Source organism: Nerophis lumbriciformis, linkage group LG33 (genome assembly GCF_033978685.3).
Source record: "Nerophis lumbriciformis linkage group LG33, RoL_Nlum_v2.1, whole genome shotgun sequence".
Classification (NCBI taxonomy): domain Eukaryota; kingdom Metazoa; phylum Chordata; class Actinopteri; order Syngnathiformes; family Syngnathidae; genus Nerophis; species Nerophis lumbriciformis.
This window is the reverse complement of record NC_084580.2, coordinates 12,572,501-12,586,606: the sequence shown is the minus strand read 5'-3', so window position 1 is coordinate 12,586,606 and position 14,106 is coordinate 12,572,501. Positions and strand designations below refer to the sequence as shown.

Sequence of the window (14,106 nt, the reverse complement as noted above, 5' to 3'; positions counted from 1 at the left end):
CATAATGGCAGCTACAGTTTTCATCTTAAAGATCTAAAAAAAATTATTTGGGAATGTCTGGCGGGCCAGATTGAAAAACTTAACTTTTAACAATTTTGGTTATTATTGGCCTTAATTTGCCCAGGTCTGCTATACGGTCATTCTTTCAAGGAAATCATCTGAGCACGGTATTTTTTTTTCCTTTAACAAAATCAATGTGTATAAACAGTTCACCTGACTGACATGACAAGTGACAATAAGGGGTGGACTGAGCCAAAAATTTGGCCCTGGACTTTTTCCCATCCAGACCTTGTCCACTAGAATCCACGTGCCAACTCACCTCATTAATGTTCATATCACAAAGCCCTTAATAGGACCACTATACTGAACAATATCCCTTTACCTGCTGGGGCTGTGAATACACTATGATAATTACACACTGGGTTGCTTACTTGCTCTTAAAAAAGTACTGGAGTAATTGATTTAAAATTTAGGCCTGTTTATTTATCACTCACCCACACAAAACACATCGGAAGGGGCGATATAGCTTGGTTGGTAGAGTGGCCGTGCCAGCAACTTGAGGGTTCCAGGTTCGATCCCCGCTTCCGCCAACCTAGTCACTGCCGTTGTGTCCTTGGGCAAGACACTTTACCCACCTGCTCCCAGTGCCACCCACACTGGTTTAAAAAAAAAAAAGTAACTTAGATATTGGGTTTCACTATGTAAAGCGCTTTGAGTCACTAGAGAAAAGCGCTATATAAATATAATTCACTTCACATCGCAACAAGCTTGTAGATGTGCAAAGTGGCATTATTTGAAGAACGTATAAAATAAGGCTTAAATGATTAATAGAAACAAATAATATAGTATTGTTATCTAATACTTTAGATAACTACATTTAACTACAGTATAACACACCACACCATCATGTTTGCTATTAATTTAATTTAAAGTTTAGTAAGTGACACTTTTGAACCATTTATGAATGTTTTATCCACATTCACGCCATGCTGGGAGAAGGCAGACCTGCTTACCATAATATCACCTTTTTAATAATATGCAGTTGTTTTCATCAACATTTTATTATTTTAATTTATCACCTCATGTGCTGTCGTCAAAGCAATGCAGAAAGCAGCAGCTGCTGTTGTGAGGGACATGCTGAAGTAGCTGCTGTCAAACGTCGCCTTCATTTTTCTTTTCTTAGCAGTCTGTGTCACTATGGCTTGTATTTTCTTTTCGTATCTCTTCATTGACCTGCACTACCATTTAGTTTGTATTTGGCTTTCCTTTGTTTTTCCTGTGTCGTTTTTCTCTGCCCCGCGCTCACAGACTGATCATATTAAAGATAATTGGACGAGGAAGGGCTAAAACATGCGTGGGTGGGACTTTTGGGCCTCTAGGGCAGTGGTTCTCAACCTTTTTTCAGTGATGTACCCCCTGTGAATTTTTTTAAAATTCAAGTACCCCCTAATCAGAGCAAAGCATTTTGGGTTGAAAAAAAGAGATAAAGAAGTAAAATACAGCACTATGTCATCAGTTTCTGATTTATTAAATTGTATAACAGTGCAAAATATTGCTAATTTGTAGTGGTCTTTCTTGAACTATTTGGGAAAAAAAGATAGGTTTTTATTTATATTTATAAAGGATTTTTGAATTGTTGCTATTTTTAGAATATTTAAAAAAAATCTCACGTACCCCTTGGCATACCTTCAAGTATAGTAGCCAAAGAGCCTTGACCGACAAGACACTGACTGAGCCATTCAATGGTCACCTTTCTCTCTCTCTTGTGTCGGGAGAGGGAATTGTAGCTGTCTGCAAATGACCAAAGATTGTTTACTGAGAGGAAGCTCTACCACACGATGTCCTACACAAAGTATATTTGCCATCAGTTATATCAATCTTCTTTTTGTCACTTTAAAAAAAACAGAGGACATGACCTTGGTGTCCTCAATGGTGGTTACAGCCATGGGGAGGACGTTTCTTTGTGTTACAAATGTTCTACATAATGTATTTATCTTTTTACAAGCATTTTTTCAGTCCCGTTGTCATTCATGGTTGATTGTTCATCTTTTGCTTCTTACAAAGTCAATTCCTTGGACAATGTTTGGTCACAAAGCACCATGAAAGTATTGAAAGAATTTCCAGATGTAGATCTGATTGTAAGAAGCAAAAGATGAACAAAGTCAATTCTTTGGGGACAATGTTTGTCATAAAGCACCATGAAAGTATTGAAAGAATTTCCATATGCATCATCTACATAATTTTAAATGTACCCATTTTCCCAACTTTGTTCTCTCCGATCATTCTTAAAAGCATTCATTCTTTATTTTGTGCATGGTCTTCGAAATGTCTTTTTTTTCTTCCTGTAGTTTCCGTCAAAGATTGTGTAAACTGGTAGGTGATCACTGATGTCGGTTATTAGTAGACCACTTGTTGTAGTATCCAAATTATAGGTAAAAATATTATCCGTAAGTGTCCTGTGATTCTGCTTGTCCTTGTGATTATAGGACATAAACTCATGCTATGCATTGTATCAATGAAGTCATCGATGGCTTTTTTTATTAGTGTTCAAGAGGGCAATGATGAAGTCTTCACATAAGAAAATTACTTTTTGACTGATATCAGGGACTTTCTTTAGATTATAGAATAATTATATACTTTTATAGTTATTCATATTATAGTGTTTATTTAAATTATATTTAGATGTATTGTATTGACATGTATTTATATTATAATAGGATATTATACCGTATTTTTTGGAGTATAAGTCGCTCCGGAGTATAAGTCTCACCGGCCGAAAATGCATAATAAAGAAGGAAAAAAACATATATAAGTCGCATTTTTGGGGGAAATGTATTTGATAAACCCAAACACCAAGAATAGACATTTGAAAGGCAATTTAAAATAAATAAAGAATAGGGAACAACAGGCTGAATAAGTGTACGTTGTATGAGGCATAAATAACCAACTGAGAATGTGCCTGGTATGTTAACGTAACATACCAGGTACCATGTACCATGTAAGAGTCATTCAAATAACTATAACATATAGAACATGCTATATGTTTACCAAACAATCTGTCACTCCTAATCGCTAAATCCCATGAAATCTTATACGTCTAGTCTCTTACGTGAATGAGCTAAATAATATTATTTGATATTTTACGGTAATGTGTTAATAATTTCACACATAAGTCGCTCCTGAGTATAAGTCGCACCCCCGGCCAAACTATGAAAAAAACTGCGACTTATAGTCCGAAAAATACGGTATACTATTTAGATGAAAGTGTAGTGTTTTAACAATGTGACTCCAAGCTTAACGAGTTTAAGCTGCATAAAAGAAAGTCATCAGTAGAGATCAATATCTTAAGAAGCTACAATTGCACTTGAGCATCATTTGAGGAAAGTTGCAGAGATCAGTCAAAGGTAAATTGTTGTTTCGATGTGTCTTGAGCAGAACTTCTCCAGAGTGAAGATGCAGGTCACCATGTCTCTGGCCTCCCTGGTGGGCAAGTCCTCAGACTTCCAGGAGGAACACTTGAGATGTTCCCTTCGCACCATCCTTGCTTACGCTGAGGAGGATGCTGAGATGCAGAACACACAGTTACCCCAGCAGGTGTCAAATCAAGCACACGGTTACTGTACATCACGCAACACTGTTATTATGAACTCCACTAAACTTCACGACTGTCACCTACAGGTGGACGAGCTTCTGAGGAACCTTAACAGCATTCTTTCAGACACGGTGAAGATGAGAGAGTTCCAGGAGGATCCAGAGATGCTCATGGACCTCATGTACAGGTTAGGACCTCAACACAAAAAAGCCCATTTCCTCCTGCAATGGTGGAAAAGCCATGTTGCTGCTCATGTCTATTCCTCTGCGGTTGTCCTTGTTTTTCTGTTTGCCTCCCTTTGCCATGGTAACCATGTGGTCGCGGTTTGGCTACCCTCGGAGCTGCTTTTGTTTACATGCAAATGCATACAGTGTGTTTTGTGTGTGGTGGAGACAAAAGAAACATACATGTTCTCAATCATTTTACATGACCCCTTTTTGCCATGACTCTAACCCAAACTCAGCCCCACACAGCACACTTGTTGGTTATTAGGGATCAAAACATTTGGCCTCCAGATGCACGATTTGACGTGTCAGCAAATAAAGTCAAAAGTGAATCACTTGCTTTATAAAAACCTTCATTCAGTCCCAAAACATAGACATGCTGTGCATACTGTACATTAAAACAATGTTTCCATATTGCAGTCTTTCATAAAGACATGCACACAAAAGGATTTTTGTTAGATTTGTTGTTTCAGCAGTCCTTTAATGAACTTGAATTATATATATTGTAGTAGTGGGTATTTATTTTTATTTGTACTGGTCACATAATTATACCTATATATGTATAGCATGCTATATATCTACAGCTGTGGTCAAAAGTTTACATACACTAGGAATTATTTTAATTACATTTATTTTGTTGCCCTCATAATTCATTTGACCGTTTTTTTGGAAGGATAATGCAACCATCTTGATTGTGTTTTTTAAAGAGAGAATTAGGTACACAATTTTTCTTTTTTTTCATGATTTTCTTAATCCACACCAGGTCAGAAACACACATACACGCTCAAATATACACATACTGTCACAAAAATATTTATGTTATAGATGGTGCTAAAGGTTCCAGAACATAATTTAACTTGTCAAAGCCAAATCTTGTTAGCTTCCTGTTTGTGATCTTGAGTGGCTGCAGATGATAAAATATTTTAAATTATTTTTCAATCTCAATCAATAAATCAATCAATTCCTTTATTGTCATTGTCATAGTAACACTTAAGTCATACATGTCAACGAGATTTTGTTTGAGCTTTGTCCAGCGCCATAGAAACTGCATTGAAGTGCAGGTTGACCATAGTTTACAGTTTAGCATTATTAGGAAGATGGCGAATAGAGGGACGTGGGGGTGGGAACAGTCAGATGTCTGATGGGTGTTACGTTGATGTTGCAGCAATGCAATGTCCAGAGCACAATTATTGAGGTGGTGAAGAGTGAGGTAATAATATGGTCCGAGGCCGCAAAGGGGCAGGCTGTTCATTTAGCAGTCTCACAGCCTGGGGATACAGACTGTGAGACATTCTGATGGTCCTGGCACAAATCGATCTATACCTCCTTCCAGAGGGTAGCAGGTTGAAGAGGCCATGTGCTGGGTGGTATCTGTCCTTCAGGATGTTGTGTACTCGCTTTAGGCAACGAGTTGTGTACATGGCACTCATCTCTGGGAGTATCGTCATTGTAATTTTCCCCGCCGCTTTAACCACTCGCTGGAGGGCCTGTTGGTTCGTTTTAGTGCAGCTAGCTAAAAAGCCGTAAGTGAGGACACTGCTGATGGCACAGTTGTAAAAGTTTACCATTGATTTCTGCGGAATGTTTGCCGCATTTTAGTTTCCTCAAAAAAAAAAGACATTGTTTGGCCTTTCCGACTGTAGAAGCCGTGTTAATGTCCCAGCATAGATCTTCTGTTATGTTCACCCCTAAGAATTTGAAATGCTTGACTCTTTCTACGAGATTGTTATTAATTAAAAGTGGAGGGTGTTTGTTCTGCCCTTTCCTGCAAAAGTCTACAATTGGTTATTTGGTTTTGTTAGTGTTAAGAACCAAGTTATTGTTAGCACACCATGAAACCAGCTGTTGGACCTCTGCATTGTATGCTGTCTCATCATTGTTCTTGATGAGCCCAAGTACCGTGGTGTCGTCGGCATATTTGACAGTGAGATTGGATGTTGAAGAGGCTATGCAGTCATGTGTGAAGAGGGTGAAGAGCACAGGGCTTAGCACACAACCCTGTGGGGCACCGGTGTTGATGGTGAGCGTGGCAGAAATGTGTATCTGTATACAATACTATATTACAGTGGAGCCTGTTTGAGTCACGTGTGTCGCCACCCTACTTGTCTATAACTGATCAGGTCCAGATCTTGGTGTTATTGGTATTATTAAAAAAGTGCCCGACATGGACATACATTATTGATCGGTTTTCTCTACATAAAATGTGAGCCCGAAAGGGGTTAGCTCTATGGAAAAGTTCTGAATTGTGTTGGCCCTGCGATGAGGTGGTGACTTGTCCCAGGTGTACCCTGCCTTCCGCCGAAGTGCAGCTGGGTATGGCTCCAAAAAGAGAAAGATATTTACAGCCGAAAGTGCTGCCAAGCAAACCCCGAAAGAACATTTTTGGCAGATATTTTAGATCGCCAGAAGAAATATTTGTGCATGTACGAAAGCTTTATTGTTATTGTAGTCAAGACATACAAATTCAAAATATACCGGTACCGCAGCATCTATCTTATATAGGAGTATAGAATATTGTAACGTCAGTAGAATGATCATTGTGTTCACAAATTAGCCTTGTATTGGCATTTACAAAACAGTATAAAGCAAGAGGTCTCCAACCAGTAGCTTGTGAGCTTCGTGTAGCTTTCTAGCCGATTTTGAGTAGCTCTTTAAAGGGTCAAATAATATTTGCTTAAACTGTTAGTATTTTTTTAGGGCTGTCAAATAATATCTATTTTTAAATCAAATATTTTTTTAAAATCATGATTAATTTGGATTAATCATGATTAATCACAAGTGATTACTCGCTTGCATCAATACAATTTGCTTAAGACCCCAATATTTGCTCACCATCAGTTATCCCGTAAATTTTTACAGGGGAACATTTGCCTAAAACTTGGTAACAGTTTTATCTGGAGTTTTTTGCAAGCTGTATTTTGGAGTGACATTTTTAAGTGAGTATAGCATTAATTTTTGTACTGACGTTAATTTTGTACTAACGTGTTAATTTTGATAGCCCAAGTATTTTTAGAACTGCTCAATTCAGACATAATGCCTATGGTATAGACACATTTCCATAAAATAGCATTATTAAGACAATATTTTAGTTAATGTTAATGTTTTAGTTAAAAGCTGCTTCCTATATAAAGTACAATTTAAATGTCAGTCATATCAATAAAACACAAAGTCCATGGACTAGTAATAAATACATACTGAAATACTGAATTTTGTATTTATTTATTTAAAAAAAAAATTTTTTGTTAGATTATTTATGTATTTTTTTTAAGATGGATTATTTATGTATTTTATATTTTATATTATATAGAACAAGGAAATGGGATAAAATTGCTATGGTATGAAAAGGGGTAGGATTAAATAAACTCAGCTTCTTCCTACTCCTTTTCGGACGTGCTGTAATGAAACAACTGTAAATATGTGATGCATTACATTGTATCGTATGCATTTTCGAAATAAACTGAAACTGAACTGAACTGAACAGATGAACTAAATGTTTTATTACAAAATGTAAGTTATGGATTCTCCTTTTGTTTGGGTTAAAATGTGCTATGAAAATGTTACAAAAAGGTGTTGCTGTCAGCAATTTTTATTTAGTAAAAGTAGCTCGTCGTCACTATTCGATCTGTACCGGAAGACACACTCGGTCCACGCATGCACGAAGACTGCGTCACTTCCGTCAACTATTAAAGATGACATACAAAACAAAACAAACGTTGCTTAAGAATACTGTATATATTTTAAAACTGTACAGAAACCTGAACAATGTGCTTAGCAGCCTTAAATGATAAAGAAATCTTTTTTTTTTTACTACTTTATTTACATCACATACATCAAATCACAATACTGATCATTCAAAAGTTTGCTTTTGTCAGATATAGATTTAGATTACAGTAAGTGCTATGGTTAAAAAAAAATAAAAAAATTACATTTTAAAAATAGAAATTCAAAGTATATCAAACAAAGCTTTAACAATGGGGGTCAGTGGCATTCCCGTGCGTCATTTATTGCAATGACAGAAGAGTGAAAGTTATTGAAAATGTGGCGATAGTATTACCTGATTTTTTTTAAATCTACCCTTTGTTCATGTTTATATTATTGTTCCCTTTTATTCCTAAGTAAGCTATTTTTATACAAAACATTCATTATCATTCGGTCTCCCCTAGAGGGGGGGGGGTTACCCACATATGCGGTCCTCTCCAAGGTTTCTCATAGTCATTCACATCGACGCCCCACTGGGGTGAGTTTTTCCTTGCCCTTATGTGGGCTCTGTACCGAGGATGTCGTTGTGGCTTGTGCAGCCCTTTGAGACACTTGTGATTTAGGGCTATATAAATAAACATTGATTGATTGATTGATTGATTAAATATTCAACTATGACAGAACATGACGTCGTAAAGCTGCGTTGTAAAAAAAAATGCAAGTCCAGTCCAGTCCAGTCGTCGCGCACGCGTGGACCGATCAAGTCTTCCGGTACCGACGGAGTAGTGACGGAAGAAAAAAGGTTGGAGTCCCCTGCCTTAAAGCAAGCTGCAACTCTTATTCTCTCTATGGCTTGTGCTAACCAGCAGGCAAAATTCCAATGCCCTATATAGCCCAAACCTGGAATCACACCTTAGAACTCCTGTTGCTACAACATCATATGAAAAGAGGACGATCAAAATTTAAAAAAATTATACATAAGAATGCAGTTATTGTTTTGGTTGCCATTAGTCTGTTTTAATGAATGTAGGAAATCCACAAATATGACATATGATACACCCTCTTCCTGATGTTCCACCACCAGGATAGCAAAAGGCTACCAGACGTCCCCAGACCTCCGCCTGACCTGGCTGCAGAATATGGCCGAGAAGCACAACAACAGGAAGTGTTACACTGAGTCGGCAATGTGTCTGGTGCATGCCGCCGCCCTGGTGGCCGAATACCTCAGCATGCTGGAGGATCACAAGTACCTGCCCGTAGGCAGTGTCACCTTCCAGGTAGAAGCAGACAATAGATCATACAGAGCACAGACCTACACCAAGGTTTAAACATTTGTCATCTTTAGTGAATGGCTTGAACTACTCTATTGACTTTCCATGCCCTTGGATTCGGAGATAATTCTGGATGCAACATATACCTACCATACTTTTTCTTATGAATGGGGAATTGCACTTTTTGGGGAATTTAGCCTATTATTCACAATCCCTATGCATTATGCATTGTGATTTGTAAATAAACGCTAGAAAGAGTCAGCTAACAATAGCGGTAATATGATTTGATTTATTCCGCCTATAAATCGCTCTTAAAAACATTTTTTAAAAAACATCAACGTTTTATGTACATGCTGTACTGTAATTATATATGTAATGTAGTAACAGGCACATTCAGAATAACATGTAATGTTTACATGTTTTAGTCATTTTAAGCATACGGCATCACATTAATTTCACAGATCCATCATAACTAGAGATGTCCGATAATGGCTTTTTTGCCGATATTCCGATATTGTCCAACTCTTAATTACCGATTCCGATATCAACCGATACCGGAAAATACAGTCGTGGAATTAACACATTATTATGCCTAATTTTGTCGTGATGCCCCGCTGGATGCATTAAACAATGTAACAAGGTTTTCCAAAATAAATCAACTCAAGTTATGGAAAAAAATGCCAACATGGCACTGCCATATTTATTATTGAAGTCACAAAGTGCTTTTTTTTTTTTAACATGCCTCAAAACAGCAGCTTGGAATTTGGGACATGCTCTCCTTGAGAGAGCATGAGGAGGTTGAGGTGGGCAGGGTAGCGGGGGGTGTATATTGTAGCGTCCCGGAAGAGTTAGTGCTGCAAGGGGTTCTGGGTATTTGTTCTGTTGTGTTACAGTGCGGATGTTCTCCCGAAATGTGTTTGTCCTTCTTTTTTGGTGTGGGTTCCCAGTGTGGCGCATATTTGTAACAGTGTTAAGGTTGTTTATACGGCCACCCTCAGTGTGACCTGTATGGCTGTTGACCAAGTATGCCTTGCATTCACTTGTGTGTGTGAAAAGCCGTAGATATTATGTGACTGGGCCGGCACGCAAAAGCAGTGCTTTTAAGGTTTATTGGCGCTCTGTACTTCTCCCTACGTCTGTGTACCACTCCGTACAGCAGCGTTTTAAAAAGTAATAAATTTTACTTTTTGAAACCGATACCGATAATTTCCGATAGTACATTTTGAAGCATTTATCGGCCGATAATATCGTCAGTCCGATATTATCGGACATCTCTAATCATAACATTCGCTGTTCCTTCAAAAACAACCACTCCACTACATGGCAGACTTCATGTAAGCCAATGACGACTACTTTGTGAAACATTTTTTAGCCTGAATATAAACGGAGGATGGGCTACAAGTTTTAGACCCTGAGTGATGAGCAGATCCAGCTCTAATAAAACACTAAGCATCGTTTAGCAGTATTGCTAACTGCTAAACAAGAAATACAAACTACGAACATAACACAAACACTGTACATATCTGCTCTCACTGGAATGCTGAGTGATGGGATGTTTATGTCTTCCTGTTTAGATGAAGAAATAATCCTAATCATCACACATGTAAAAAAAAAGGTGGCCGCAAACTTGCATTTTGTTGTGTGTTCAAGTCTAAGTTGAATGTCAAAGATGACCAACTTCTCGGTTTATGGCCACAACCTTCTACTATGCAAGTGAGAGGCATGATTTATGATCTGGAATTAACTTTTACCAACTAAGAGGCGATACAGCAGCTCACCAGATGCATAAGGTAGTTTCCTCTTTGTGATCAGTGCGCCGCAGAAAGTAGTTTTACGGCTTTAGCTCTTATAAGAACAATAACGCTGATACTTGGTTAATATTCAGGTCACGACATGTAAATGGAGTATTGTTGGCTGTTTTTGAAGTTTTTTTTAGAGGGCTTTATAGGCACAGTAGAGGACTCCCATTAGCTTCATTGTTAGCCAACTCAGACTTGCCGTATATTACAAATTAGAATGCATTAGAAAGAGAAAAACATTTGTTCTTGTCTTACATAGTGACTGTTAAGGATAGGCAAAAAAAGTGTTATCTCCCCTTTAAACTAGAGATGTCCGATAAATGCTTTAAAATGTAATATCGGAAATTATCGGTATCGTTTTTTTTTTTTATCGGTATCGTTTTTTTTGTGTTTTTTTTTATTAAATCAACATAAAAAAACACAAGATACACTTACAATTAGTGCACCAACCCAAAAAACCTCCCTCCCCCATTTACACTCATTTACACAAAAGGGTTGTTTCTTTCTTTTATTAATATTCTGGTTCCTACATTATATATCAATATATATCAATACAGTCTGCAAGGGATACAGTCCGTAAGCACACATGATTGTGCGTGCTGCTGGTCCACTAATAGTACTAACCTTTAACAGTTAATTTGACTCATTTTCATTAATTACTAGTTTCTATGTAACTGTTTTTATATTGTTTTACTTTCTTTTTTATTCAAGAAAATGTTTTTAATTTATTTATCTTATTTTATTTTGTTAATATTTTAAAAAAGGACCTTATCTTCACCATACCTAGTTGTCCAAATTAGGCATAATAATGTGTTAATTCCACGACTGTATATATCAGTATCGGTTGATATCGGTATCGGTAATTAAAGAGTTGGACAATATCGAAATATCGGATATCGGCAAAAAGCCATTATCGGACATCCCTACTTTGAACCCAACATAAAATCTAATAGTTATTAAGAAATATGTGACGTTTCGAACATGAAATATGTGACATTTTGAACACGTTTGACATAATGCTTGACATGCTTAAAGCTACTTTACAGATTTAGTCAAACAGAAGTAATAGGTAGTTTTTATAAAATATAATAAGGCTGTATATTGATCATGATGTTATATTATTAATAATGAGAATATGTATTTACATTAATTAATGTCATTATTTAATTTGATACATTTTTATATTAAGTAAAATATATACTGTACACTCATTAAATATGTTATTTTTGCCCATTCAAAATTATGTATTCAATATAAAAAATTGCTCTCAACAAATTTGGAAATATATCAATTAATTATATTTAATATTTATTTGAATTAAAAACATGTAGATACTAATAATGTTTAATGTATCAATGCTGTCTGTCCTCATTAGGAGATGTATTTATACGACCTGGCTCACATGGTAGAGCGGCCGTGCCGGCAACTTGAGGGTTCCAAGTTTGATTCCAGCTTCCGCCATTCTAGTCACGGCCATTGTGTCCTTAGGCAAGACTCTTCACCCACCTGGCTTCCAGTGCCACTCACACTGGTGTATGGATGTGTATTATTGTTTGGTGGCGGTCGTAGGGCCACGTTTCCATCAGTCTACCCCAGTGCAATTGTAGCTTACCACCATCAAGGTGTGAATGTGGAGTGAATGAATGATGGGTTCTCGGTTCTCTGTGAAGCGCTTTGAGTGTTTAGAAAAGTGCTTTATAAATCTAATCAATTATTATTATTATTCATTATACATATGACAGTACTAAATATGATATTTGTGGATTATTGCTCGTAATTTAGAAATAAGTAATAAGTATTAATGCGAAATAAGTATTTCACTAAGTTAATACACAAATTAATAAATAAAATATAATAACATACAATAAAATGTGTATTATTATTATCATTACAAACTGACAGAGTACTGTATTTTTCGGAGTATAAGTCGCTCCGGAGTATAAGTCGCACCGGCCGAAAATGCATAATAAAAAAGGGAAAAAAACATATATAAGTCGCACTGGAGTATAAGTCGCATTTTTGGGGGAAATGTATTTGATAAAACCCTACACCAAGAATAGACATTTGAAAGGCAATTTAAAATAAATAAAGAATAGTGAACAACAGGCTGAATAAGTGTACGTTATATGAGGCATAAATAACCAACTGAGAACATGCCTGGTATGTTAACGTAACATATTATGGTAAGAGTCATTCAAATAAACTATAACATATAGAACATGCTATACGTTTACCAAACAATCTGTCACTCCTAATTGCTAAATCCGATTAAATCTTATACGTCTAGTTTCTTACGTGAATGAGCTAAATAATATTATTTGATATTTTACGGTAATGTGTTAATAATTTCACACATAAGTCGCTCCTGAGTATAAGTCGCACCCCCGGCCAAACTATGAAAAAAACTGAGACTTATAGTCCGAAAAATACGGTATATGATTTTTGCCCATTACAAATGACAATCTTTACTACTTAAAATATGTGGATTCTAAACAATTTTAATGAATAAATAAATCTGGCTGATATTAAAAACCTGTTGAAAGTTGATAAATCAATAAACCCATGCTGATAGCTACACAACCTTTTTGGCGCAGGTTATAATAAACAATTAACACACACACAGCAGTGATGTGTGTCAGGAGAAGACATGATGACCTCCAGCAGTCAACAGGTCATTGATTGGAGGGTCATCACATTAGTTCCATTTCCTACTCTCCTTTTAAATCCAGCCATGTGACTGCTAATGTGATTAAGAGGGCTAAGTGATTGATTGGCCGATGGATTTTTTTTCTTCCCCCTTAGAGCATCTCCCCCAACGTGCTGGAGGAGTCAGCCGTGTCAGACGACATCCTGTCCCCAGACGAAGACGGCGTGTGTTCAGGGCGCTACTTCACGGAGAGCGGCCTCGTCGGGTTGCTGGAGCAGGCCTCTGAGCTCTTCAGTAATGTGAGATAAAACCACCCTGTTGCTTCTCTTTATCCAACATACATACATTCATGATTAGGTTTTTGAGCGTATAGTGCATCGTCATGGTAACCCAGAGCCTGCTTGCATTATCAGGGCGGTCTGTATGAGGCAGTTAACGAGGTCTACAAGGTAATCATACCCATCTTGGAGGCTCATAGGGACTTCAGAAAGCTGGCATCCACCCACGACAAACTGCAGAGAGCCTTTGATAACATCATTCACAAGGTAATCACTGGAAGACCACCAGAAGATACTCAAAGGTTGAACACAATCTTTTCCAAGATACTATTTGAACATATTTCCCATTAGAAATCATAGAAATAATCAGGTCTATTGTCAAACTGTAGCCATGATAAAACAGTTTTTAACTAAAATCACAATGTTTGAACATTCTTAACTGTTATAAAAGTGTAAAAATAGGTTAATCACTGTCATAGTGCAGAATAAAACTATGAAGCATGTAACTGATGACATGCATAATGTAAATGTGATGCGCCACATACAGTCTGTTGACAAATGACTAGTTTCGGGGTAAAGCTCCTGCCATCATAGAA

At 37.0% G+C, this 14,106-nt stretch overlaps 1 protein-coding gene across 4 annotated transcripts in view; it reads left to right on the top strand.

The window, feature by feature from the left end:
- dock8 (dedicator of cytokinesis 8) overlaps nucleotides 1-14,106 on the top strand; it is a 174,908-nt gene that overhangs the window by 122,843 nt on the left and 37,959 nt on the right. For all 4 annotated transcript variants that reach the window (XM_061928818.1, XM_061928817.1, XM_061928820.2 and 1 more), the window contains 5 exons: nucleotides 3,436-3,594; nucleotides 3,679-3,779; nucleotides 8,600-8,792; nucleotides 13,388-13,531; nucleotides 13,646-13,777. In XM_061928818.1, coding sequence (XP_061784802.1) covers nucleotides 3,436-3,594; nucleotides 3,679-3,779; nucleotides 8,600-8,792; nucleotides 13,388-13,531; nucleotides 13,646-13,777 — 729 coding nt within the window. The remainder of the gene's footprint in view (nucleotides 1-3,435; nucleotides 3,595-3,678; nucleotides 3,780-8,599; nucleotides 8,793-13,387; nucleotides 13,532-13,645; nucleotides 13,778-14,106) is intronic.